This window comes from Pan troglodytes, chromosome 18 (assembly GCF_028858775.2).
Source record: "Pan troglodytes isolate AG18354 chromosome 18, NHGRI_mPanTro3-v2.0_pri, whole genome shotgun sequence".
NCBI lineage: Eukaryota > Metazoa > Chordata > Mammalia > Primates > Hominidae > Pan > Pan troglodytes.
In genome coordinates this window covers 30,077,457-30,101,673 of record NC_072416.2, presented here as the reverse complement: position 1 = coordinate 30,101,673, position 24,217 = coordinate 30,077,457, and the positions used below count along the sequence as shown (strand labels likewise).

The 24,217-nt window shown below is 53.0% G+C and overlaps 1 protein-coding gene and 1 long non-coding RNA gene across 3 annotated transcripts in view; both read left to right on the top strand.

Moving 5' to 3' along the window:
* GTF3C1 (general transcription factor IIIC subunit 1) overlaps positions 1-17,569 on the top strand; it is an 88,880-nt gene extending 71,311 nt beyond the window's left edge. Inside the window, exons 29-37 of one of the 2 annotated variants that reach the window (XM_016929679.4) lie at positions 1,623-1,716; positions 6,262-6,434; positions 7,788-8,075; positions 8,633-8,892; positions 12,643-12,923; positions 13,347-13,788; positions 14,590-14,641; positions 15,696-15,888; positions 16,620-17,569. In XM_016929679.4, the coding sequence (XP_016785168.1) occupies positions 1,623-1,716; positions 6,262-6,434; positions 7,788-8,075; positions 8,633-8,892; positions 12,643-12,923; positions 13,347-13,788; positions 14,590-14,641; positions 15,696-15,888; positions 16,620-16,832 (1,996 nt within the window). In that variant the 3' untranslated portion in view covers positions 16,833-17,569. Of the gene's footprint in view, positions 1-1,622; positions 1,717-6,261; positions 6,435-7,787; positions 8,076-8,632; positions 8,893-12,642; positions 12,924-13,346; positions 13,864-14,589; positions 14,642-15,695; positions 15,889-16,619 lie in introns of both variants that reach the window. The other variant, XM_016929678.4, reaches the window with a different exon arrangement.
* A 24-nt stretch (positions 17,570-17,593) lies between these two features.
* On the top strand, positions 17,594-20,322 carry LOC134808798 (uncharacterized). Its single transcript, XR_010152575.1, has 3 exons — positions 17,594-17,726; positions 18,571-19,154; positions 20,205-20,322. It is a non-coding gene; the product is annotated as an uncharacterized LOC134808798 (long non-coding RNA).
* Positions 20,323-24,217: the final 3,895 nt, after the last annotated feature.

The following is a 24,217-nucleotide window of genomic DNA, read 5'->3' as shown; positions in this document are numbered from 1 at the left end:
GAGTCTTGCTCTTTCGCCCAGGCTGAAGTGCAGTGGATTGATCTCAGCTCACTGCAGCCTCTGCCTCCTTGGTTCAGGTGATTCTCATTCTTCAGCCTCCCGAATAGCTGAGATTACAGGCACCTGCCACCACACCCAGCTAATTTTTGTATTTTTTAGTAGAGACGGGGTTTTGCCGTGTTGGCCAGGCTGGTCTGGAACTCCTGGCCTCAAGTGATCTGCCCACCTTGGTCTCTCAAAGTGCTGGGATTACAGGCGTAAGCCACCACTCCTGACCCAAGTATAACTTTTGACTCCCTAAACCTAACCACTGATAGCCTACTGTTGATCAGAAACCTTATCAATAACAGTTGATTAATATACAGGTGTAAGCCATTATGCCTGGCCCCACATGTAACTTTTGACTCCTCAAAACCTAACCACTGATAGCCTACTGTTGACCAGAAACCTTATCAATAACAAAGAGTTGATTAATTTATATTTTGTATCTTACATATATTATATACTGTGCTCTTACAATAAAATAAGGTAGAGAAAAGAAACTGTTAACAAAAATAAGGGGCCAGGCACGGTGCCTCACACCTGTAATCCCAGCACTTTGGGAGGGCGCTGCCGGCGGATCACCTGAGGTCAAGAGTTCAAGGCCAGCCTGGCCAACATGGTGAAACCCCGTCTCTACTTAAAAATACAAAAATTAGCTGGGCGTGGCAGGTGCCTGTAATCCCAGCTGCTGGGGATGCTGAGGCAGGAGAATCGCTTGATCCTGGGAAACGGAGGTTGCAGTGAGCTGAGATCACACCATTGCACTCAAGCCTGGGCGACATGAGCAAAACTCTGTCTCAAGAAAAAAAAAAAGGAAGAGAAAATCTATTTACTATTCACTAAGTGGAAGTAGATCATCTTAAAGGTCTTCATCCTTGTTGTCTTCATTTTGAGTAGTCTGAAGGGACAGAGGAAGAGGAGGGGTTGGTCTTGCTGTTTCTAGGGTGGCAGAGGTGAAAGAAAATCTATGTATAAGTGGATCTGCACAGTTCAGACCGCATTGCAGAAGGGTCAGCTATAGTTGGAACAGATTCCATAGAGCCCACCAAGACTAAAGCATGTATTAACTGGCCCTTTAGAGGAAAAGTTCCTGACCCCCTAGCCTTGAATATCACTGGCCAAGCCTTAAGGTAGGTTGAGGAAAGGATTTAAACTCTGAACCCATGAGCTTTCCAAGCAAAACTCAGTTCCAAAAGCCCAGGTTTTGTTTTTCCATCTTGGATAATCAATAGTCACTTTGATTTTAGCTCTGTATTTCAGTGAGAAACCTTTTTTCTTCAGAGAAAAACTCGTTTAGAATTAGAGGGAAAGAAACGAGAAGTACTAACTACATTTATTAGTGGTCATGTAAACCCGTTCCAGGTAGGTCACCCCCTATCTACTAAAAGAAACTTTTCTCCTGCAAAAATGGACCTGTTAGTAAAGCCTAGAAACCATCATATATTGTGTTTTCTTTTGTGAATAGTTTTGGCATTTGTGTCCCTTTTGTGAGATTCAAGTTTTTTTCCCTAAGAATTGCATCTGCCTGAGCTGAGCGGTGCCTGTGGTCTCATGGTGCCCTGCTGCCCCCTCTCTTTCAGTGTGGATGACATCCACTTTCTGGTGCTTCAGAACCTGATCCAGAGCACGCTGGCCCTCTCAGACAGTCAGATGAAGTCCTACCAGTCATTCCAGGTGGGTGTCGGCTGCCCGGCAGCACAGCGGGGATGTGGGCCCTTCCGAGGCCAGGCTCGTGAGGTGCTGGCCCCTGCCCTTCTCCGCTGTGGGCTCTTGGGCTGATTCCCCCAAAATGCCAGCCCACATGTCTTTCAACTTTATTTTTTTATCGTTGTTTTATTTTTATTTCTTTGTGTTTATTGTCTATGTTTATGTTATACAACTGGAGGATTTGATGTACGTATACATTGCAGAATAATCGTCACAGTCAAGCCAATTAGCACATCCATCACCCCACATAGTACCTTTTCTCATTATGGTGAGCACACTTGGCGATCTCTCCTCCTGGTGCATTTCAAGTGTACAGCACCAGATTGTCACCTGTCATTACCAAGCTGTGAGCCTCCAGGGCTTAGCATCTCATAGAACTGAAGCTTTGCACCCCTTGGCCAGCTTTCCTCATCTCTCTCTTTAGTCTTTAAAGCATGGGGATGGGATCTAGTGACCTCCACAATCCCTCCCAGAGCTGAGGTTTTTAAGTCTAATGTTTAAGACAGAAAATGAAGCAGGAGAGGAAATGAGGCATGGCAAAGGACCTGAGAAAGTAATTGAGCTATACGGCATAGCTTTTCAAATCATCACTTTGGAATGCCAAGATATTCTGGTTGTGGGAGGTCACTGGATGGGAAAGCTGCCTTTCCGTGGGCAGTGAGTCATGTGTCTCCCGAGGACACAGGTCCACGCGGCCACTCTACTGCGGCTGAAAGAACATGAGAGTGAGGAAGGGAAATCACATCGAAACCCCGGTGGAGCCTGGGAAGTCAGTGGTCTTACTACTCTTACACAAATGTGGGCACTTGAGGTTCAGAGAAGTTAAATCACACACCCAAGACCACATAGCTCAGTCATCACCCAAGACCCCAACAGAGAGGTGCTGAGGGGCCCCAGCCAGTGCTGCCCAGGGCCTCGTTCTCCCCCAAGTCATCAAAAGTGAATTCTAAGGAGGACCCGTTCATTTTGTATTTAATCACTAACCCTAAAAATCTGCTCCTGGCTTACATTAACAAGTCACCTGATTTGGAATACGAGGGGAAAAAAGAATAAGAAAACAAAGGGACTTTCCTAATCCCGCCGATGAATTCAAATGGGTGAGGACCCGATCATTAGGGCGCCTCACAGTCCACAGAGAGATCTTATAGCATGTTAAGCCCAAGCCCTATCCTCAGAGACTCCAGTCAAGAGCAGCGGAGTGGGGCCCTGATAGGAGTGTGCCACCCCTCCCCAATCCCGAAGGGGCCCATGGGCCACCCTTGCAGAAACAGCAGTGTTGACCCTGGCGGGGCGCTGCACGTGCTTGTTACTTTGGCCACAGCGGGGCAGGGAGGACTGGGGGAAATGGAACTGGTTCAGGAAAATGCCACGCTGGGCTTGAATGCCCTGCTTCAGAGCAGCACCCTGGCCCTAGTCTTTAACGGCCATGGCCAGACCTCAGCACACCCAAGACAGAGTGTGCATTTGATTTCTCCTGTTTTAATCACCACCTGGAGGTTCTCTGTGCCTCCTGCAGGGACACGTGGGACCATCAATCAGGGAGGCCCGAGAAATGTCCTCATACACTTGCTGCGCATCCCTTGAACCCTGTGTTTTATTTCCTCCTGCCTGTTTTACACATACGGTCAAGTGTACACATTTGGAGTGGAAGGCTAGTATCTGTGCCGTGCGCCCTCTGCCACCCCAGCATTTTGTAGATGAAAGCAAAGCCCTGTCTGAGCCTGAACTTGCAGAGAAAAGAATAAATAGTATTGGGTGAAGTTCCAAATAAACAGTCCACAGACCGTATTTTATTGGTCTCACGCTTGTTTAAAAGGAAAAAACAAAAATTTTTTTTTTTTTTTTCCAAAAAATGTTTTTTCCAACATTGCACACAGGAGTCCAAATTTCCGACTTCTGGCTGTGGGGTGGGCCTTCCAGCTGTCCTGCTGATTAGTGGCTCAGAGCTGGAGGGGACTTTGGGGATCCTTCCCACTGTACCCCACCTCCAAACAAGAAAGCCCAGCCCCAACGGCAAAAGCTGGGCCCCCTGCCTTCCAGCCAGGCCCATCCCCAGTATTATTCCCACGGCTTTTTCCTCCTCCAGTTCCAGTTCCATCTCCAGGTGGCACCTGGGCTCTGATGTGTGGTACCGAAGGCCTAGTCACTCTGCCTCAACCCCCAGGGGCATGGAAAGTCACCTTAGAAAGACCACTGGCCTGCGTGGCCTCCCTCCCCGAGCAGGAAACAGGACACTTCTTTAGTGACTCTTGAGTGAGGACTGGAAGGCCAACAGCAATGTCAGAGCCCCACAGGGGACCCCGCGAGGCTCCCCTCAAGGTTCCGGGAAGCCAGTGGAAGGCTGCAGGTGGGCTCACTGTGCCTGTGACAGCCCAGCCTCTTGGAAATGTGAGTGGGTGGACCATACCCCCCAACTCACCACACATGGCCTGAGCGCTCCTATCCTGTTATGTGGGAATACACCCATTCGCTAGTTATATTCAAATGGAAGAGAAGAGCAAAGTCACAGAAGGCTTGTCACAAGGAGTGAGATGCAGCTTCCCTCCAGTGCTCTAGGGAAGGATGATGGTGTAATGGCCACTCCCAGCTTCTCCCGCCCACCACATGGACAGTGTTCCCCCATAAGGTCTGATGGTCTGCATGCCCAGGACTGGCGCACAGGTGCTGTCTAGAGGAAGCAAGTTGCACAGGCTTCATTCAGATACGCTCCGGGGAGCACCTGGGTGCTGCCCCAGAGCCCCAGCTGACCACCGCACCGGTCCCCGGTCCCCTTGTGTCCCTCCACTGGAAGGAAGGTGCAGTGGTGAGGTTGCTCTTCTCTCCTCTGACCCACCCCTACCTGACAGTGTGACCTCAGAGGATCACTTAAAGTCCATGTGCCTCAGCCTCCTCTGTCACTGAAGGTCCTGGGGGCAGCACCTAAAATCCTTAGACCATGACAGGGATTTTTCTTGGCCAGTGCTTTTGAGGAGACAGTCCTATAGGAGCTCTCTCAGAGGATGGCAAATGCTAGATACTCAGGAACTGCTGGTTGCTTGCCCTTTGCAGAAGCTTGGAGTAACAGAGACTCTGCTGACTGCACAGTCCTTTGAGCTGCTTGTTCACTAGGCGGGGCCCAGGTCCATGAGACTTAGCAGGCTGAGCCATGAAGTCACCATGGCATGCCCAGCAGAGGTACTTCCTTCCGCCTAGGCACTGGGGTGGCAACAGCAAGAGTTGAATCTAGGCCAGGCATGGTGGTTTACGCCTGTAATCCCAGCACTTTGGGAGGCTGAGGCAGGATGAGGCCAGGAGTTTGAGACCAGCCTGGGCAACATGGTGAAAAACCCATCTCTACAAAAAATACAAAAATTAACCAGGCATATTGCCTGTAGTCCCGGCTACCCAGGAGGCTGAAGCAGGAGGACCGCTTGAGCCAGGAGGTCGAGGCTGCAGTGAGCTATGTTGGTGTCACTGTACTCCAGCCTGGGCAACAGAGTGAGACCCTGGCTCAAAAAAAAAAAAAAAGGAGTTGAATCTGTGTTCTCCTGGGACTTCCAAACAATGAGTAAGCAAATGAGATTGTTTCAGGTGGCTGCTATGGAGAAAATAAAACAGGATAATATAAGGCAATTGACCTCAGAGGAGGAGAATGGAGAGGGATTTGTTATTTGAGGGGAAATATTTGGGCTGAGCCCTGAATGTTGAGGAATCAGCCATGCAAAGATTTAGGGGAGCGGCAGGGCAAAGGCCCCAAGGCAGGATGCCTCGACTTTTTCAAGAAATGTAAGAAGGTCCAGGAGGCTGGAGGGCAGTGAGCGAGGGGTGGTGTTGGGGGACGTGAGGCCAGAGTGGTGGCTGGGCGGGCAGGGTCCCACTTATCAGGCTCCTTGTCGTGAAGGACTGGTTGTGGTCTCATCTGCAGAGGGAAGTCCTTGGGGGTTTTGAGGCAGGGCAGGAATGTGTGGTCTGATTTAGGCATGGAAGGATTACTCTGGCTGCTGTGGAGAATGGTCAGGGATTGGGGAAAGTGACATGGGGAAGGAGGGAGACCAGTCAGCTGGGGACAATGGTGAGAAGGAACAGTGGCATGGACTAGATGGGCCAGTGCAGGTGGCACGAACCCGATGCATTGGAAGGTAGAGCCCACCTGTTGTGCTTTTGGCTGGGTGGGAGGCCAAGGGACAGAGTGGTAGACGAGATGATTCTGTGTTGATTCCCTCTGTCTGCATCCAAAAGAAATCAGCTTGGGAGTGAATAGCCCCCCTGTCTTGTCAGTTCCCTGTCCTTTGCGGTCTCTGGAAGTGTGACGTGGTGGTCCGAGAATTGGGATTGCTGACTTCCTCAGCACCCCTCCCCCTGATACACACACTCACACACACACTCACTGACACACACATATGCCAGCCTGGGCCTCCCACGATCGGTCACTTCCTCTATAAAGCATCGGCCGCAGCCTCTGCCTCCACATACCCTAGCCCTCTCCATGGCCGGCTGGAGAACCCTACTCACCCTCGCCGCCCTGTGTTGCAGACTTTCCGCCTCTATCGGGAGTACAAGGACCACGTTCTTGTGAAGGCCTTCATGGAGTGCCAGAAGAGGAGCTTGGTCAACCGGCGCCGGGTCAACCACACGCTGGGCCCCAAGAAGAACCGGGCCCTCCCGTTCGTGCCAATGTCCTACCAGCTATCCCAGACCTACTACAGGTGAGTACCTGTCAGGAGCCCTGGGTACTCCGAGGTTGAGCCACGCCCTGTCTGTAAAGAGGAGCAAAGGAAGCACCGTGGCCATGAAAGCGTATAGGAGCCAGGGACCTTCACAGCCTCATGTGCAAGATGCAGGCTCGGGTTTCCTGCAGCCCCTTACCTCCTTCCTGGTGTGGAGATCAGGTGAGCGCTGGCAGCTTCTTTGTGTTGGCGGCATTACCATTTTGCAGGTGGTTTGTTTCCGTTTCTCTCGTCAGATGGAGTGAAATCAGTTTGCATTTAATAATTGGCCTGGCTGGAAGTCCACCCTCCTGTTCCAGCATAGCCTCAGTCCCTCTTCCATGTAGCCCTGAGACCTGGGAAGCCTCCTGGGCCCATTCACAGCACCAACAGCCAGTGCAGGATTGGGGTGCGGAGGTGCATGCAGACAGGCATCCTCCTGGGGCTCCCTCCTGAAGCGCTCTTGCAGTGTGGCTTCATGCCGCAGAGGGCGTTGCACCACCAGCCTCCTGACCACACGCAGAGAGTCCCTGAGAACATTCCCAAGCTGCCATCTTGACGGCTTCCCCTTCACACCATTCTCCTTGCCCGCACTCAGGTCTGCACGGGGCTGCAGTCGGATGCTCAGAGACAGCACCATGAATCTTCTTTTGGTTCTTTGATCCCATCCCTTCCCCCACGACGGCAGACACTTCCTCCTCCCCAAACCCTGACCCCGAATGACCCTCAGGCCTCTGGGAAGTAGGTGTGGCAGCAGAAGATACGTGCCCAAATCCAACAAGGCCATTTGTCACGGAGACACTGCTCTGACCGCATGTCCCCATCTGAACCGAGGGCAGTGGTCACAGACAAGGAAGGCCTTTTTGGTTCCTCCCTCTGACCCTGGTAGCAGGGTCATGGAATGTTGCTCTCTGGACAGAGCCGGGGAAGTGACTCACCAGGCACTGCGTGGAGACAGCTTGGGCACATGTGTAAGACCAGGGCTGGCTTTGTGCGGAGACTATTATTACAGAAAGCGTGTTCACCATCCCTAGTTCAGCAGCTGTGTACAGTGAGCCCCTGTAAGGTGAGCCTGCCAGCGCCCTCCTGGAGTGCCAGGTGAGGCCACATTGAATTAGATGAGGAGACAGGACTCTGCCTGGAAGGTACTCAGGCAAGCGGGAAAGAGAGACACAAACACCGCTAGGTGGGAATGCAGCGCCTTCATCTGGGATGGGACAGAGAGCTTTAGGGGAGAAGTGGGGCGTTTTGCTTAGTTCTCACCATAATGGTTTGACGTGCTCATAGTCCATCCAAATGAAGGCTTCCCACAGCTGGCCCTCAGTCAGGCCCTTCCTTTCTTTTTGTCTGTAGGATTTTTACGTGGCGATTTCCAAGCACCATCTGCACGGAGTCATTCCAGTTTTTGGACAGAATGCGGGCTGCCGGCAAGTTGGACCAGCCTGATCGTTTCTCTTTCAAAGACCAGGATAATAACGAGCCCACAAACGACATGGTGGCCTTTTCACTGGACGGCCCTGGAGGAAATTGTGTGGCCGTCCTGACCCTCTTCTCTCTGGGCCTCATTTCTGTGGATGTCAGGATCCCGGAGCAGATCATCGTGGTCGACAGCTCAATGGTGGAGAATGAGGTCATCAAAAGGTAAGAGTCCGGCATCCGCAGCATCACGTCTGGCCACGTGCTAGGCATTGGCCAGATACAGACAGGCAGGGGTCAGCAGTGCCTTCTGGGAGCTTGTGGGATGGGAGTTGCAGATGAGTGACTGGGGATTATAGGCCGGTGTCTAAGGTGTCCTCTGCTGGTGCCTCCCAGGTGTTATGGGAATCAGCCAAAGAGAAGGACGCAGCACAGCGGGGCAGGGGAGGGGCAGGGAAGAGAAGGGAGGACTGTTCCTGAGGGCCTCGCAACAGAACTGGGGCTTCCTGGGGAAATGGGTGTTTTCTGGGCTGAGAGACGGGCAAGAGGAACAGTCCCCACAGAGATGCAGCTATGTGACAAGGGGTGAGCGCGGTGCACGGGAAGGTGGGAAAGGGGATGGATCTGGGGCAGCCATCCACACCAGCCTTGGTAATGAAGCATAGCCAGTTGCTGGGGCCACTGCTGAAGCCCAGCCACAGAGGCCTCTCGAGAGAGGGGAGAGGCTGCAGTAGCAACTGGCTGGCCTATGCTCAGGTATCCAGGTCACAATTCCCTTCTAGCTTGGGGAAGGACGGCAGCCTGGAGGATGACGAGGATGAAGAGGATGACGTGGACGAAGGCGTAGGGGGCAAGCGCCGGAGCATGGAGGTGAAACCTGCGCAAGCCTCCCACACCAACTACCTGCTGATGAGGGGCTACTACTCCCCCGGCATCGTCAGCACCCGCAACCTCAACCCCAACGACAGCATTGTGGTCAACTCCTGCCAGATGAAGTTCCAGCTCCGCTGCACCCCTGTGCCCGCCCGGCTCAGGCCCGCTGGTGAGTGCTCCTGCTGGTGCTGTGGGAGGGCCCGGCCTCGCCATCATCCAGGAAGACCCTGAGGCCTGGCCTGGGACCAAGACCTTCAGGCTCCCCAGGCCAGGCATGCAGCCACAGGACACACAGAAAAACACACCCCATCCTTGCGGCCAACTCAAGGGATGCCTTCCCCAGGTGCCTGTGCTGTGCCCACACCTCTGTGGGAAAGTTCCCCGCACCGCCTTTTAGTCACAGCTGTGCTGCAGGCGCCAGCAGTCACTCAGGTGGGCTCACAAGGAAGAGCAGAGCACTTCCACTTCCCCACCCCGCCCACTCTCCGCGGGCGGCCCCGTCACTGCCCGGGCTCTAGTCTCCTGGTGCTTAGCTCTGCAACTCTAAAATGTGCGCTCTTAGGAAACTTTTAGGTATTATCTTTTGACCCCTTGCTAGGAAAGATAAGTATTCCGCTCACATTCATGATCTCCTGCCTCCTTTACTTCCAGTTTTGACACTATTTTAATTCTGTTGATGACCTTTGAAACTTTACTTTTTATTTTTATTTATTTATTTGAAATGATTGAGACGGGGACTCGCTATGTTGCCCAGGCTGGTTCCAAACTCCTGGCCTTAAGTGATTTTCCCACCTCCGCCTCCCAAAGTGATGGGATTACAGGCATGAACCACCACACCAAGCCTATTTTTTAGGGTCTTGCTCAGTTGCTCAGGCTGGAGTGCAGTGGCACGATGATAGCTCACTGTCATCTCTAGCTCTTGGGCTCAGGTCATCCTCCTGTCTCAGTCTCCTAAGTAGCTTGGACTATAGGCATGTGCCACCACAGCCAGCTAATTTTTTAATTTTTTGTAGAGACAGGGCCTTCCTCTGTTGCCCAGGCTGGTCTCAGGCCTCAAGGGATTCTCCCGCCATGGCCTCCCAAAGTGCTGGGACAACAGGCATGAGCTACCATGCCAGACCTAGTTTATGTAATATTCTAAATCCTTTGTTGCCATTTCAATGATGTTCTCAGCGTCTTTACCAGGAGTAGATTCTATGTCAAGAAACTCAAGAAACTACCTTCTTTGCTCATCTATAAGAAGCAAGTCCCCATCTGTTCAAGTTTGATCCTGAGATTGCAGCAGTTCCATCCCATCTTCAGACTCTACCTCTAGTTCTCTTGTTATTTCCAAGGCATCTGCAGTTACTTTCTCCGCTGAAGACTTGAACCCCTCAAAGTCATCCATAAGAGTGGGAATAAATTTCTTCCAAACTCCTGTTGATGCTGGTATTTTGACCACCTCCCATGAATCACAGATGTTCTTAATGGCATCTAGAATGGTGACTCCTTTCCAGAAGGTTTTCAGTTTCCTTTGTCCAGATCCATCAGAGGAATCACTATAATAGCTATAGCTTTACGAAATGTATTTCTTTCTTTTTTTTTTTTTTTTGAGACAGAGTTTCACTCTTGTCGCCCGGACTGGAGTGCGGCGGCGTGATCTCAGTTCACTGCAACCTCCACCTCCCAGGTTCAAGTGATTCTCCTAGCTCAGCCTCCCGAGTAGCTGGGATTACAGGTGCCCACCAACACACCCGGCTAATTTTTGTATTTTTAGTAGAGACGGTGTTTTACCATGTTGGGCAGGCTGGTCTTGAACTCCTGCCCTCAGGTGATCCACCTGCTGTAGCCTCCCAAAGTGCTGGGATTACAGGCGTGAGCCACTGTGTCCGGCCATCAAATGTATTTCTTAAATAATAAGACTTGAAAGTGAAGTGACTCCTTGATCCATGGGGTACAGAATGGATGTTGTGTTAGCAGGCATGAAAACAACATTCATCTCCTTGAACATCTCCACCAGAGCTCATGGGTGACCAGGGGCATCATGAATCAGCATACCATTGAAAGGAATCTTTTTAGTCAGAGCAGTAGGTCTCTACAGTGGGCTTAAAATATTCAGTAAGCCACATTGTAAACAGATGTGCTGTCATCCAGCTTTGCTGTTCTGTTTATAGAGCACAGGCAGAATAGATTTAGCGTAATTCTTAAGGGCCCTAAGAATTTGGGGATGGGAAATGACCACTGGCTTCAACTTAAAGTCACCAGCTGCATTACTTCCTATCGAGAGTGGCCTGTCGTTTGAAGCCTTGAAACCAGGCCTTGCCTTTTCCTTTGTAGCCATGAAAGTCCTAGATGGCATCTTCCAACATAAAGCTGTTTTGTGCACATTGAAAATCGGTTTAGTGTATCCACCTTCATTACTGATCTCAGCTAGAGCTTCTGGAGAACTTGCTGCAGCTTCTCCATCAGCACTTGGTGCTTCACCTTTTACTTTTATGTTACGGAGACAGCTTCTTTCCTTAAACTTCATGAACCAACCTCTGCTAGCTTCCAAGTTTTCTTCTGCATCTTCCTCACCTTTCTCAGCCTTCATAGAATTGAAGAGAGTTAGGGTCTTTCTCTGGATTAGGCTTTGGCTTAAGGGAAGGTTGTGGCTGGTTTGATCTATCCAGACTGCTGAAACTTTCTCCATGTCAGCAACAAGGCTGTTTTTGCTTTATTATTGTTTGTGTGTTCCCTGGAGTAGCACTTTTAATTTCCTTCAAGAACTTTTCCTTTGCCTTCACAACTTTGACTAACTTTGGCACAAGAGGCCCAGTTTTCATCTCTATTGGCTGTCACCATGCTTTCTTCGCAGAGCCTGATATTTTCTAGCTTTTGATGTGAAGTGAGAGATGTCCAACTCTTCCTTTCACTTGAACGCAGAGGGGTCACTGTAAGGTTATTAACTGGCCTGACTTCAATATTGTTGTGTCTCAGGAATAGGGAGCCCCAGGAGAGGGAAGAAAATGGGGAATGGCTGGTCCCTGGAGTTGCCAGAACACACATGATACTTATTAATTAAGTTTGCTGTCTTATGTGGGCATGGTTTGTGGTGCCCCAAAACAATTACAATAGTAAGGGCAAAGATCACTGATCACAGGTCACCATCACAGATATGATAATCATGAAAAAGTTGAAATATTCTGAGAATTCCCAAGCATGACAGACACAAATCGAGCACACGGTGTTGTGAAAGTGGTGCCCGTAGACTCTCTTGATGCAGACTTGCCACAAGCCTTCGGTATGTAAAAAACCCAAGAACACAATATCCGTGAAGCACAGTGAAGTGAGGTGCGCTGTTGAAGTTGATGGTGTTCACTGTACATTTCATAACCACAGTTAGAATTCTATACTTTGTCTGGAGTTTGGACTGGGCAAAAATGTAGTGATAACCTATCAGTTATGGCTTTAGCAGAGACATATTCTATAGGAAGCAACAGAAGCCAGCCCTGGCTAGTGTAGGCGAAAGTAGGGTGTGTAGAAGGGGCCTGGAGTATCTCACAGGGTCTAAGGAACAGTGGGTACATGAGCAGCAGGAAGGGATGGGACCAGGCCAGCCCTGGTCAGGGACTCCCCGTCAGAGCACTGGACTTTACAGTTCTCGAACCTCAGTCCTCGGCGCCCTTCACTTTACATCTTGAGCAGGAGAATCATAGTGGCCAAGAGAAATCCAGTCAGCTGTTGTGTCCCAGTCAGCTGTAGTCAGAGGCCCAGGGTCACGGATCAGGAGCCTGACTGCCAGGGGCCCAGTGTGTCCACCCAGCAGGTGACCCCTGTGGCTGTGGGGGAAGCAGTGAGTTGGTGCTGGAGCATGCCTTTCCTGGGTGTGGCCTGTGCATTGGTCAGGGGAGGGAGGCCTCTGTCGGGCTGCCTCTGATCTTCCTCTGTGTCCCCACAGCCGCTCCTCTGGAAGAGCTAACAATGGGAACCTCCTGCCTCCCTGATACGTTCACCAAGCTGATAAACCCCCAGGAAAACACCTGCAGCTTGGAGGAGTTTGTCCTCCAGCTGGAGCTGTCTGGGTATAGTCCCGAAGACCTGACTGCTGCCTTGGAGATCTTGGAAGCCATTATAGCCACGGGTTGTTTTGGGATTGACAAGGAGGAGCTGCGCAGACGGTTCTCGGCCTTGGAGAAGGCAGGTGGTGGGCGCACCAGGACATTCGCAGATTGCATCCAGGTGAGCTGTGCTTTAGGTTAGCCGGATATCACTGAAGCGGAAATTGCAGCTCCCAGGCCAGGTGCGCACTGAGGATGGGCTTGATTTGGGGCATAGCATGCTGCGTTCTTTTTAAACGTTGAATTAGTCATTAACACTTGAAAACTGGGGCATTTCACATCCGCTTTGAGGGTACAGTTGTGGATCCCCAAAGGTCACACGGCTGACGTGGTTCACGAGCGGCCAGAGAGGAAGAGACGCTGCTCCAGGGCACAGGGCTAGCAAGGGGCAGCCCCGGGGCTGGGAGCCAGGCCTGCCTCGTGGGCCTGGGCTGCTCAGGGCACTCAACCCGCCAGTCAGGGGAGGCCACTCCACTCGTCCCCCGTCACCAGCGTGGAGGATCCCGAGCTCCCCACAGACCCCGCGTGTCTCCTGCCTCCCCAGGCCCTCCTGGAGCAGCATCAGGTGCTGGAGGTCGGTGGCAACACTGCGCGCCTGGTAGCCATGGGCTCTGCCTGGCCTTGGCTCCTGCACTCCGTGCGGCTGAAAGACAGAGAAGACGCCGACATCCAGAGAGAAGACCCCCAGGCCAGACCCCTGGAGGGGTCTTCCAGTGAGGACAGCCTCCCCGAGGGGCAGGCACCTCCTTCTCACAGCCCCCGGGGCACCAAGAGGCACGCCAGCTGGGCCAGTGAGAATGGGGAGACCGACGCCGAGGGCACCCAGATGACCCCTGCCAAGAGGCCAGCGCTCCAGGACTCAAATTTGGCCCCCAGCCTTGGGCCCGGAGCTGAAGATGGGGCAGAAGCCCAGGCCCCATCTCTACCCCCAGCTCTTGAAGACACCGCTGCAGCGGGAGCAGCACAGGAAGACCAAGAGGGTGTCGGTGAGTTCAGTTCCCCAGGCCAAGAGCAGCTGAGCGGCCAGGCGCAGCCTCCAGAGGGCTCTGAAGACCCCAGAGGTACCGCGCGCCTTGTCCCCCACCCCACCTCACCCCACCCTGGCTTTCCCTCCCCTCCGCCCTGATGGGCCTCACACCTTCCTCCGAGGATGGGGGACCTGCCACTGGCACAAAAGGGGCTTGACTTCAGCTTCTCAGAGCCTGAGCCCCGAGGGGGAGGATACTGCCTGTAAATGCATTTCCAGGGGAGGGCAGGCCTCCCACATCCCCAGGCAGCACTGTGAGTTCCGGAGCAGGAGCTCAGGCGGTGGGGCCAGCGTGTGCACTGCAGCGGCTGCTGTGGGGCAGTGATGGCATGGGGGTCTCAACTTCCTCGGGTGGCAGCACGCCCTTTCCTTTCCTGCACGTCTGTCATCAGCAGCGGCCTTCTCATGTGGCTTCTCTGGGCGTTTTTGTTTTCTTTGGGGTGTTTTTGCCTCGGGTTTTATACCACCCTTGTGGTCAGGGCTTCTGGGTGGAAAATGAGGTGTTCGCTGGCTTCCTGCAATGTGGGGCTTGTCCGGGCCTGGGACGCTGCTTGCATGTAGCGCTGTGTGCGGCAGTCTGCCCGGCCCTGCCACCTCCAGGGTGGCCGCTCTGTGAGATGCTCATTGTCCTTTTTTTTGACACTTCACCCCCTGAGCCTCGAGGTGCCCTGCTCATGCTAGGTACCATGCTGAAGGTTGGAGGGCAGAGATGGCTTCCCTGACTTTCCGAGTCTCTCACATTCTCTTCCTCCTCCCTCAGGGTTCACAGAGAGTTTCGGAGCTGGCAACATCTCCCAGGCAGCACGGGAAAGGTGGGTGTGGGGTTCTGGCTCCGGGGCCTGGGGCGGGGCTCTTGACAGGGACCGAGTGTAAGGATTTGTGTGAGGGTCTTTGAGGGTTTTTCCCCAGGTACCAGCTCTGACAGCCTGCCCGGCACCGTGGTTCTCGGCAGGGGTACTTGGAGGGGCGCAGTGGGCGAGCAGCAGGCGTGCTGAGCACTGGCAGTGCCCAGGTCGGCCTGGAATGAGGGCCGCGCTTCCAGAATGCCCAGGGCGCTGGTGGAGAACCATGCCTGGTGCTGTCAGCTGTGCTTCACTGGCTCCTCATGGCCCACAGGCACCTCACCCACTCCTGCAGATGAGCCAGGGGTCCACAGAGGGATAAGCCCTGAATGCCCAGCTGCCCCCGGGACAACCATGCCACAGAGTTACAGGAAGCAAGGGGGCCGCAGAAGCCCCTCTGGTGGGGGTGCCTCCCATGAGTGTGTGTGCTGACCCCAGATTGGCAGGACCCAAGCGCCCTGTGTCCTGGCTTTCAGGAGCTCAGGTGTGCCCCCTCCAAGGCCCAGCCATAGCGATGAGAGCCTGGTGTCCAACTCTTCTGGGTCCGCCCCACTCGTGGGCCCCGGGTGGCTGTTCAGTCTCTGGTTTAGTAACAGAAACGTCTGTTTCGAGGAAAGCGTGCCTGGAACTCTGCACATGGCGTGGAGCAGAGCTTCAGGGTCATGCTCCCGTGAGCTTCGCCACAGCCTGGAGGTGGTTTCTGCCTGGGCTGCCAGTAGAGCTGGCAAGTCCAGGAGTCACAGCCCTTGTCCCTCTCCTGCCAATGTGGGTGGGCCCACTGAGGCCTCAGTTACAGCTACATCAGAGCGGACCCCACGTCGTGGTTCCACCCAGCTGGCGGTCAAGGGCCCCTCTGTCCAGACAGGAGAGAAGCAGGGAGTTTGGAAAGCAGAGAGCAAGAGGTGGCTGGTCTCAGCCCTGTGACCTGGGCCAGGCCTAGGACGCCCCTGAGCCTCAGTGTTCTGTCTGGACGAGCTGCCCTCCTGCCCCCACCAAGCCCTGATGTCAAGCCCTCTCCCTGCAGGGACTGTGAGAGTGTCTGCTTCATCGGCCGGCCGTGGCGTGTCGTGGATGGCCACCTGAACCTTCCCGTATGCAAGGGTATGATGGAGGCCATGCTGTACCACATCATGACCAGGCCTGGCATCCCCGAGAGCTCCCTGCTGCGCCACTACCAGGGGGTCCTGCAGCCCGTCGCCGTGCTGGAGTTGCTCCAGGTGTGGGGTCTTCCCGGGTTCAGCAGGGTGTGGAGGCGGCTGGGTGCACTCAATGGCCCAGCTGTGATGTTCAGGCCCCAGGCAACATGCAGTACCACCATACTGCTTGCCTGCACCTCCTCCCCCAGCTTGTCCTGGGCTCCTGCCTCTCAGGCCGTCCCTCAGTGTCCTTCACCAGCTCCATGCTGCTGGCCAGGCTGGAAGATGGGGTGCCCGGGGTGCTTGTCTCTGATGCTTTCTCTGTGCCAGGGGTCACTAACTCATGAGCCCGCCGGGCCCCACGGGTCAAGCAGCTGCCCCCTGGTGCAGCTGCTTCCTGCTTGGCTGACTCCCATGTGTGCCTGGGGCCTCCAGCTCCTCTGGCAGCTAGGAGCTTGAAGTTGAGTGTCAAATTCCCCATGAGCCAAACAAAACCCCACCTGGAAGCCAGTCTTGGCTCACAGGAAGCTGGGATTTATCCCGCGCTGCACGCCTCTCCTCCCCAAATGAGATTCAGCGTGGTGGCCCCAGCCAGCGCTGTACACGTGCTGCTCAGGCAGCTGCCTCTCCCGCCAGGGCCTTTGCCTGAACCCTCCTGGTACATGCCCACCTGCCTCATGCCCAGTTCAGGTGCCCCCTGCTCTGGGAAGTGGCTCCCTGGTACAGAGGGGGCATTCCATAAATGCTTGAAGAATAAATCAACAAGCAGGCGAGGGCAGTGCCGCTGTAACCTGTGTGTCTGGTGTCTCCAGGGCCTGGAGTCCCTCGGCTGCATCCGGAAGCGCTGGCTGAGAAAGCCGAGGCCTGTCTCGCTCTTCTCTACACCCGTGGTGGAAGAGGTGGAAGTGCCCTCCAGCCTGGACGAGAGCCCCATGGCTTTCTATGAGCCCACCTTGGACTGTACCCTCCGGCTGGGCCGTGTGTTCCCCCATGAGGTCAACTGGAACAAGTGGATCCACCTCTAGGACCCCTGTGGGCGTCCCCTCCCTCCCAGCCACCGCCTGCCACACCACTCCTGCCTGGTGCTCGGCAGACCCCACTGTGCCCTGGCCTTGGGTCTGCCGAGCCTCCTGCAGCAGGGGACGGGTGCTTTGGCCAGAGTCACAGACTGACACGTTTCCCACTGTACTGGAACTCTGGAAAGAGGGGTTCCCCCACCTGCCCATCCCCCAGGCTCTTCTGGGCCTTCCCCTTGGGAACTGGCCTCATCACACCGGGAGTTGGTGCTTCTTGTCTCTGGGTCTCCAGAGTTTGCCCCGCCTGTGCACACCTCACATTCCAGACTCTAGCCATCTCGGCAGGATCTCCTGGCTCCTTGAGTGCCCAGGTGCAACCAAGAGGAAGGGCCTTGTGGGATACACCTTGCAGAATAGGGATCGGTGTGCCCCGCTGCGAGGGGCCCCCCATGGGGACTGTGGCCCCTCCGCAGGCAGGACATCCCAACCCCTGGCTGGGACTGAACCACCCAGAGCGGAGCGGCTCCCTTTTCAGCCTTGTGAGTCACCTGGCAGGCCCCAGCTGGGCTGGCTGTCCGTGTCCCTCAGCCTGGCTGGTGATTCCTTGCAGGCCAGAAATGAAGAGTCCCTGTAGGTTTTGGTTTTGTTTGTTTTATTTTGTTCTTTCACCTTTTTTCCTCATTAAAAAAAAAAAGTCCCTGTGGAGTGTACTTATTTATTTTTTGATTAAAGGGAAGTAAAATGCATTCTGTTTTGTGTGTTTCCTAAAGAATCAGTGATTCCCCTAGGGGACTCCCTGCTTTGGCTGCAGAACAACCTGGAATGGCTGTTCCCATTGAAACCAAAGGAAGAGGGAAGGCCCTGATCCTAAGCTCGGCAGCCCCGCCCAGCCTCAGCCAGCAGGTGAGAGATGGCCTCCAGGATGGAGAGGGGCACAGGCAGCTCCCTCACCACCTTCTCAGCTGGTCCCAGGCCTGTCCCCCACAGAGCAGCTCCCAGCCCAGTGCCAGGCCCACGATCAGCTCAGCTCAGCACAGCCGGTGTTGTTGGCAGGGCCTGCGGGATGGGTCTGGCCCCTTGAAGTTCTCTTGAGCTCACATTGTTACATTTTTTTAAGTTAGTTGCCAACATTTTTAAAATGTAGAGTTCACATTTTTTTTTAAAAAAAATTCAGATTTCTGTCTTCTCTTAAAATGGAAAGTTCCAGTAACAATGGACTTAGCTTCCTGCCTGTGGCAGTCAGAAGTGCTAAGCAGAGGCCGCTCCCTCTAGGTGGGATGTGCCCCGACCTGGCCAGCTGTGTCTCACACCCACCTGCAGCTTCTCTCACCTAGAAAAGTGTCCCCTCTGGGGAACATGTACCCCTGACCTGACCCACCTTCCAACCCTATGTCTCCATCCTCCCTCTACGAGGGACCAGGGCCCTGGTCACTCTGGGCCACACTTCTGGATGAGGAGGGACAAAGGCAGGGACTTGGGAGTCAGAGTCCTGAGAGTGAGTCCCCGCACTGCCTAGCCTGGTCAGGTCTTAGTGTCCATTTTTTTTCCCTTTAAAGTTTCACTCAAGTGTAGAAACAATAGTGTTCTATGGGATTTTTTGAGGCAATCAAGTAGAATAGTGGATGTGGTCTGCTTCATAAATAAAATACTGTACAAATATTATTTGGGAAAGTGTGGCGTGGTGGAAGAAAGGTTTGGGAATCCAGTAAGTGTTTCCTAAAAAACTGACCCTGCATTCACATTTCAGAGCCTTCGTTTTGTCGTCTGAAAACTGGGGGAAGAGTATCTCCCTCAAGGGAGGGCCGGATGAGCTGAAGAGCACCGGATGCAAGTGCATAGTCGGGTTCAGCAGGTTTCTTTCTTTGCCTGTGCCTCCCAGATGATGGAGAGTGTGGGCATGTGTTGGGAGATGGGACATAGGGATGGTGGGGACAGCTCTCAGATGGTGAAATGGGGCTTCTGTGAACACCAGTCCACATCCCCATTCTGCCCAAGGATAATCTGTTGCTTCTTCCCCTCCCTCCTACCCATCATGAAGCCCCTCATCTGCCCACCCATCTGTCCATCCGTCCACCCAACTATCCACCTACCCATCCATCCGTCCATCCATCCATCCATTCACCCACCTACCCATCCACCCATTCATTTGTCCATCTGTCCATTCGTCCACCTACCCATCCATTCATTCATCTGTCCATCCATCCATCTACCCATCCATCCATCCATCCTTCCAAGACAGCTCTCTGCCCCTCCAAGCTCTGCACAGAAGTCTCCAGAAGCCACAGCATTGACCAGTAGTTGTGAGCTGAGATGCCTTCAGGGGCCAGGCAGGTAACAAATGAGAGGAAAGGGGCCTTGGGTTAAATACTAGGGAGTGATAGCAACTGTGGAAAACTAAAATGTGTATGCCCAGGCTGTGAAGGAATGCAAATTTGAAAGAAACATTAAGCACTAACTACCAAACAAAACCTACGAAGGGGCAAAAATGGGTCTCTGGCCCCTTTGCAGCTGCCAGAACAGTGCTAGGTGGTGGCTCCTGGTCTCCTGCAGAGAGGCCAGGGAATGCACAGCCCAGATGGGCACCTGCACGAGGCCCGGACACCTTGGCTTTGTGTCCCCAGCTTCCATATACCCCCCAGTCTTGCCCTCCTCACTCTTAATTCTTTTTTCTTTTTCTTAGATAAGCAAATACATGAATGCATTGTCTGTTAAATACAACATTTCAAATCTGGCTAAAGCCTGTGGGCCCCTCTCCTTCAGGGCCCCTCCCACTTTCCCTCTTCCCATTTCCATCCATATCTGTGTGCACGCCCTGGGAAGCCCGGGCCTGTAACATAAAACACGCCCTCAGCACGGCCCACTCAGCGACCCCCTGGCACATCTGCATCAGCATGCCTATTATGGGAGTGTTTTGAGGAAGTAGCCAAAGCTTTAGTGGAAAACCACCCAGGAAAGCTTCACCAGAGAGTCCTTCTCCACTACAGCAATGCCCCTGCTCACTCCTCATCAAACAAGGGCAATTTTGCAAGCGTTTCCATGACAAATTCTTAGGCACTCACCTTATAGTCCTGATATGGCTCCTTCCGACTTCTTTTTGTTTCCTAAAAAAGAAAAAAAAAAACTTTAAAGGGCACTTTTCTTCAGTTAATAATGTAAAAAGATGGCATTGCCATGGTAAAATTCCCAGGACCCTCAGTTTTTCAGGGAGGGACTGAATGGCTGGTCTCATCGCCCACCAAAGTGTCTTGACCTTGATGGAACTTATGTTGAGAAAGACAGTTTGTTTCTTATTTTTAATCTTTGAATTCCATTTTCCACGAACTTTTTTTTTTTCTTTTTCTTTTTCTTTTCTTTTCTTTTTTTTTTTTTTTTTTGAGACAGGGTTTCGCTCTTGTTGCCCAGGCTGGAGTGCAATTGCGTGATCTGGACTCACTGCAACCTCCGTCTCCCGAGTTCAAGCGATTCTCCTGCCTCAGATTCCGAGTAGCTGGGATTACAGGCATGCGCAACGACGCCCGGCTAATTTTGTATTTTTAGTAGAGACGGGGTTTCTCCATGTTGGTGGTGTGAGCCACCGCGCCCAGCCTCCACAAACGTTTTGAAGTCGCGAATGTGTGTATCTGTGCACATACATGCTGTGTATGTATGTATTTGTGTGTGGGCATGTGTGTGTGTGAGTGTGCATGTATGTGCCTGCGTGGAGTCTCCCTCCTTACCTCCAATGCCCAACGCAGGTCCATCCACCCAAAGGGTGGAAGTCAGCCTTTGTTGAATTAAGCAAACCCCTGCCAGTTCACCCTGTCCTCATCGCCCGTATTCTCTACCGCAGAGGGCTGCTGTGGTGATTGTCCAGGGTCCCCTTTATAAGCGCCAGGCAGATGCACTCCTGTGTCCCTTTCCCCCTGGACAGCAGGGCGAGCGGGCACTGCCTTCAGCCGACACCTGCATATTGCAGTGCTTACCAGCAGGTGGCAGCAGCCACCCAAGCGTCTCTGTTTCCCGTTACTTCGCCTTGGTTTCCAAATGTCAGGTGCTCTTGGTCCATACAGGCTCCAGGGTGAGGCCAGTAAGAACTGACTGGGGCAGGGCATGACTTATCCATAAAATCGATGATATCCTAGCAACAAGATTTCCTGAGCATCTGCCAGATGCCAGACACTGTTCTGGGCACATTACACACATTAACTTCTGGCCCCACAACAGCCCTAAGACGTCTCTGCCTGATCAGTATACTCATTTCATAGATGAGGAAGCTGAGGTGCAGGAGGTAAAATCATGTCCACAGGGCTGGAGGCTGGAAAGCGGATCTGCTGGTGTTCCCAGTCTGCCAGCCTCAGGGACCTCCCCATCACACTGCCTTCCAGGGATGGGATTTGTTTTGGGGTGGTGGGGGAGCCAGCATTGTGCTGGGAGACTCCCTAAAGAGTAGGATGAAAGGGTTTCTTATCTGGGGTCATCAATTTTTTTTTTTTCTTTGAGACAGAGTCTCACTCTGTCGCCCAGGCTGTAGTGTAGTGGTGCGATCTCGGCTCACTGCAACCTCCGGCTCCTGGATTCAAGTGATTCTCCTGCCTCAGCCTCCAGAGTAGCTGGGATTACAGGCGCCCACCACCACACCTAGCTAATTTTTGTATTTTTAGTAGAGACGGGGTTTTGCCATGTTGGCCAGGCAGGTCTCGAACTCCTGCCCTCAGGTGATCCACCCACCTCGGCCTCCCAAAGTGCTGGGATTACAGGCATGAGCCACCATGATTTTTGAAAGAAAAACCTTCACATTTGTCACCCTTAGACACGGGGAAGACCTATGATTGCCCCATGGTCTGAGCAATGAAGGAAGGGCTCTTGCTCTCATTACAGACTCCCCAGGAGGCGGCCTGTTTTCATCTCCACACCTCATTCTGTGCCCTTTCTAGGTCTGGGGCAGATGGTTGCCTCCTCTCTGCATACTGCTTTGCCAGTCACTGCTCTACCATTGATTGATTCATTCATTCATTCATTCACTTATTCAATATTTTTTAGCACCTGCTCTATACCAGGCACTATTCTAGGCTCTGAGACCCAGCGGAGAATTAGATCCCTGCTGTAGTGGCGATAGACAGTAAATATGATGGATAAATAACACAAATGTAGGAGAAGGTATAATAAGTGTGATGGAAAAAACAAAACCAGGCAGTGGGGTGTTGCACTTTGAATAAAGGACCCAACCCAACACGGAGAAGGTGACGTCCGAGCAGACTTGACTCCATCCTCTCATCTTACACGAATGCGTGGGTGTTTCCTGATGGCAGACAAGTCCTCTCCTTGTTCTTTCCTGTCGAGAGTTTAAAGGAAGCACCTGCTTTCTTTCCTGTTGAGAGTTTAAAGGAAGCGCCTGCTTCCTTTACTGTCAGTGGAATGGGCTCCTGGGAGGGGCAGTGCACGTGCTCACTGCTCCATCTTCCACCGGAAGTCCCCTTCCTGGGTTCCACCGGTGCACCTGGGACTGGGTGGGCTGTGCAGGATTGTGCCATACCATGGGGCCAGCAGCCGGGCTCAGGCAAACAACATCCCCAGATAGGAGGGAGGAAGGGGCTTTCACCTCCAGCGGGGGGACCAAAAGGAGCTCAGGAATGGGGCAGGGCATGATGGACTCCAGGCAAATCACTGCCTTTTTCTGGGCCTTCACTTCCCTCTGTCTCCTTCCCTTGTTAGAGCATCTGGGACCCCCAGACAGCATCCCAGGCTGAGATCTCGCAGGAACTGTTGATGGTTGGAGAGCTGGGGTTATGTGTTCATTGAATCCCAGCAGAAAGCAGTGCAAGCTTCAAGGCATCTGGAGGGAAGCATTTATGAACTCTCTGGGAAGGAGATTGGGAAGGGTTGGGGCCACAGCCCTCTTCTCCTCTGACCTGGAGCCTAGCTCAAGGTGATGATAGAAAGACAACGCACCTCTGGCCGGGCGTGGTGGCTCACGCCTGCAATCCCAGCACTTTGGGAGGCTGAGGCGGGCAGATCACTTCAGGTCAGGAGTACGAGACCAGCCTTACCAACATGGTGAAACCCCGTCTCTACTAAAAATACAAAAATTAGCCAAGTGTGGTGGCACGTGCCCATAATCCCAGCTACTCACGAGGCTGAAGCAGGAGAATTGCTTGAACCTGGGAGGGGGAGGTTTCAATGAGCGGAGATCACGCTATTGTACTCCAGCCTGGGTGACAGTGTCAGACTCTGTCTAAAAACCAAACAACAAAAACAAAAAACAAACAAAAACACTAAGGCAACTGACATCTAATAAGGGCTTGCTCCACCCTCTGTTTTCATTCCTGGAGCAAGCCAAGAGGCTGATTCCTAACCTCCACTTCATAAAAGAGAAAACTGAGGCGCAGCGACAGCAAATGACTTGCCCTTAGAGCCTGGTCTTCTGGGCCCTTTGAATGGGGTGATATGGTTTGGCTGTTTGTCCCCTCCAAATCTCATGTTGAACTGTGATTCTCAATGTTGGAGGTGAGACCTGCGGGGAGGTGATTCATGGGGGCAGACCCCTCCTGAACAGCTTAGCACCATCCCCTTGGTGATGAGTGAGTTCTCGCTCAGTCACTTCATGGGAGATTTGGTGGGTTTGTTTGTTTGTGTGTTTTTGTTTTGTTTTGTTTTGTTTGAGACAGAGTATGGCTCTGTTGCCCAGGCTGGAGTACAGTGGTGTGATCTCGGCTCTCTGCAACCTCTGCCTCCTGGGTTCAAGCAGTTGTCCTGTCTCAGCCTCCCAAGCAGCTGGGACTACAGGCACAAGCCACCAAGCCCAGCTGATTTTTGTATATATATATATATATATTTTTTTTTTTTTTTAGCAGAGATGGGGTTTCACCATATTGCTCAGGCTGGTCTCCATCTCCTGACCTCAGGTGATCCACCCACCTCGGCCTCCCAAAGTGCTGGGATTACAGGTGTCAGCCACCGTGCCCAGCCAATTTGGTTGTTTAAAAGAGTCTGGGACCTCCCACTTTGCTCTCTTCCTCCTACTCTTGCCAGGTGACATGCAGGCTCCCCCTTAGCCTTCTGCTGTGATTGGAAGCTTCCTGAGGCCTCACCCAGAATAAATGCTGGTGCCATGCTTCCTGCACAACCTGCAGAACTGAGAGCCAATTAAGCCTCTTTGTAAATTACCTAGACCTTGGTATTTCTCTTTTTTATTTTTTGAGACAGGATCTTTCGGTCGCTCAGGGTGGAGTGCAGTGGCGCCATCTCAGCTCACTGCAACCTCTGCCTCCCAGATTCAAGTGATCCTCGTGTCTCAGCCTCCTGAGTAGCTGGGATTACAGGCATGTGCCACCATGCCAGACTCATTTTTGTATTTATAGTAGAGACAGGGTTTTGCCATGTTGGCCAGGCTGGTCTTGAACTCCTGGCCTCAAGGG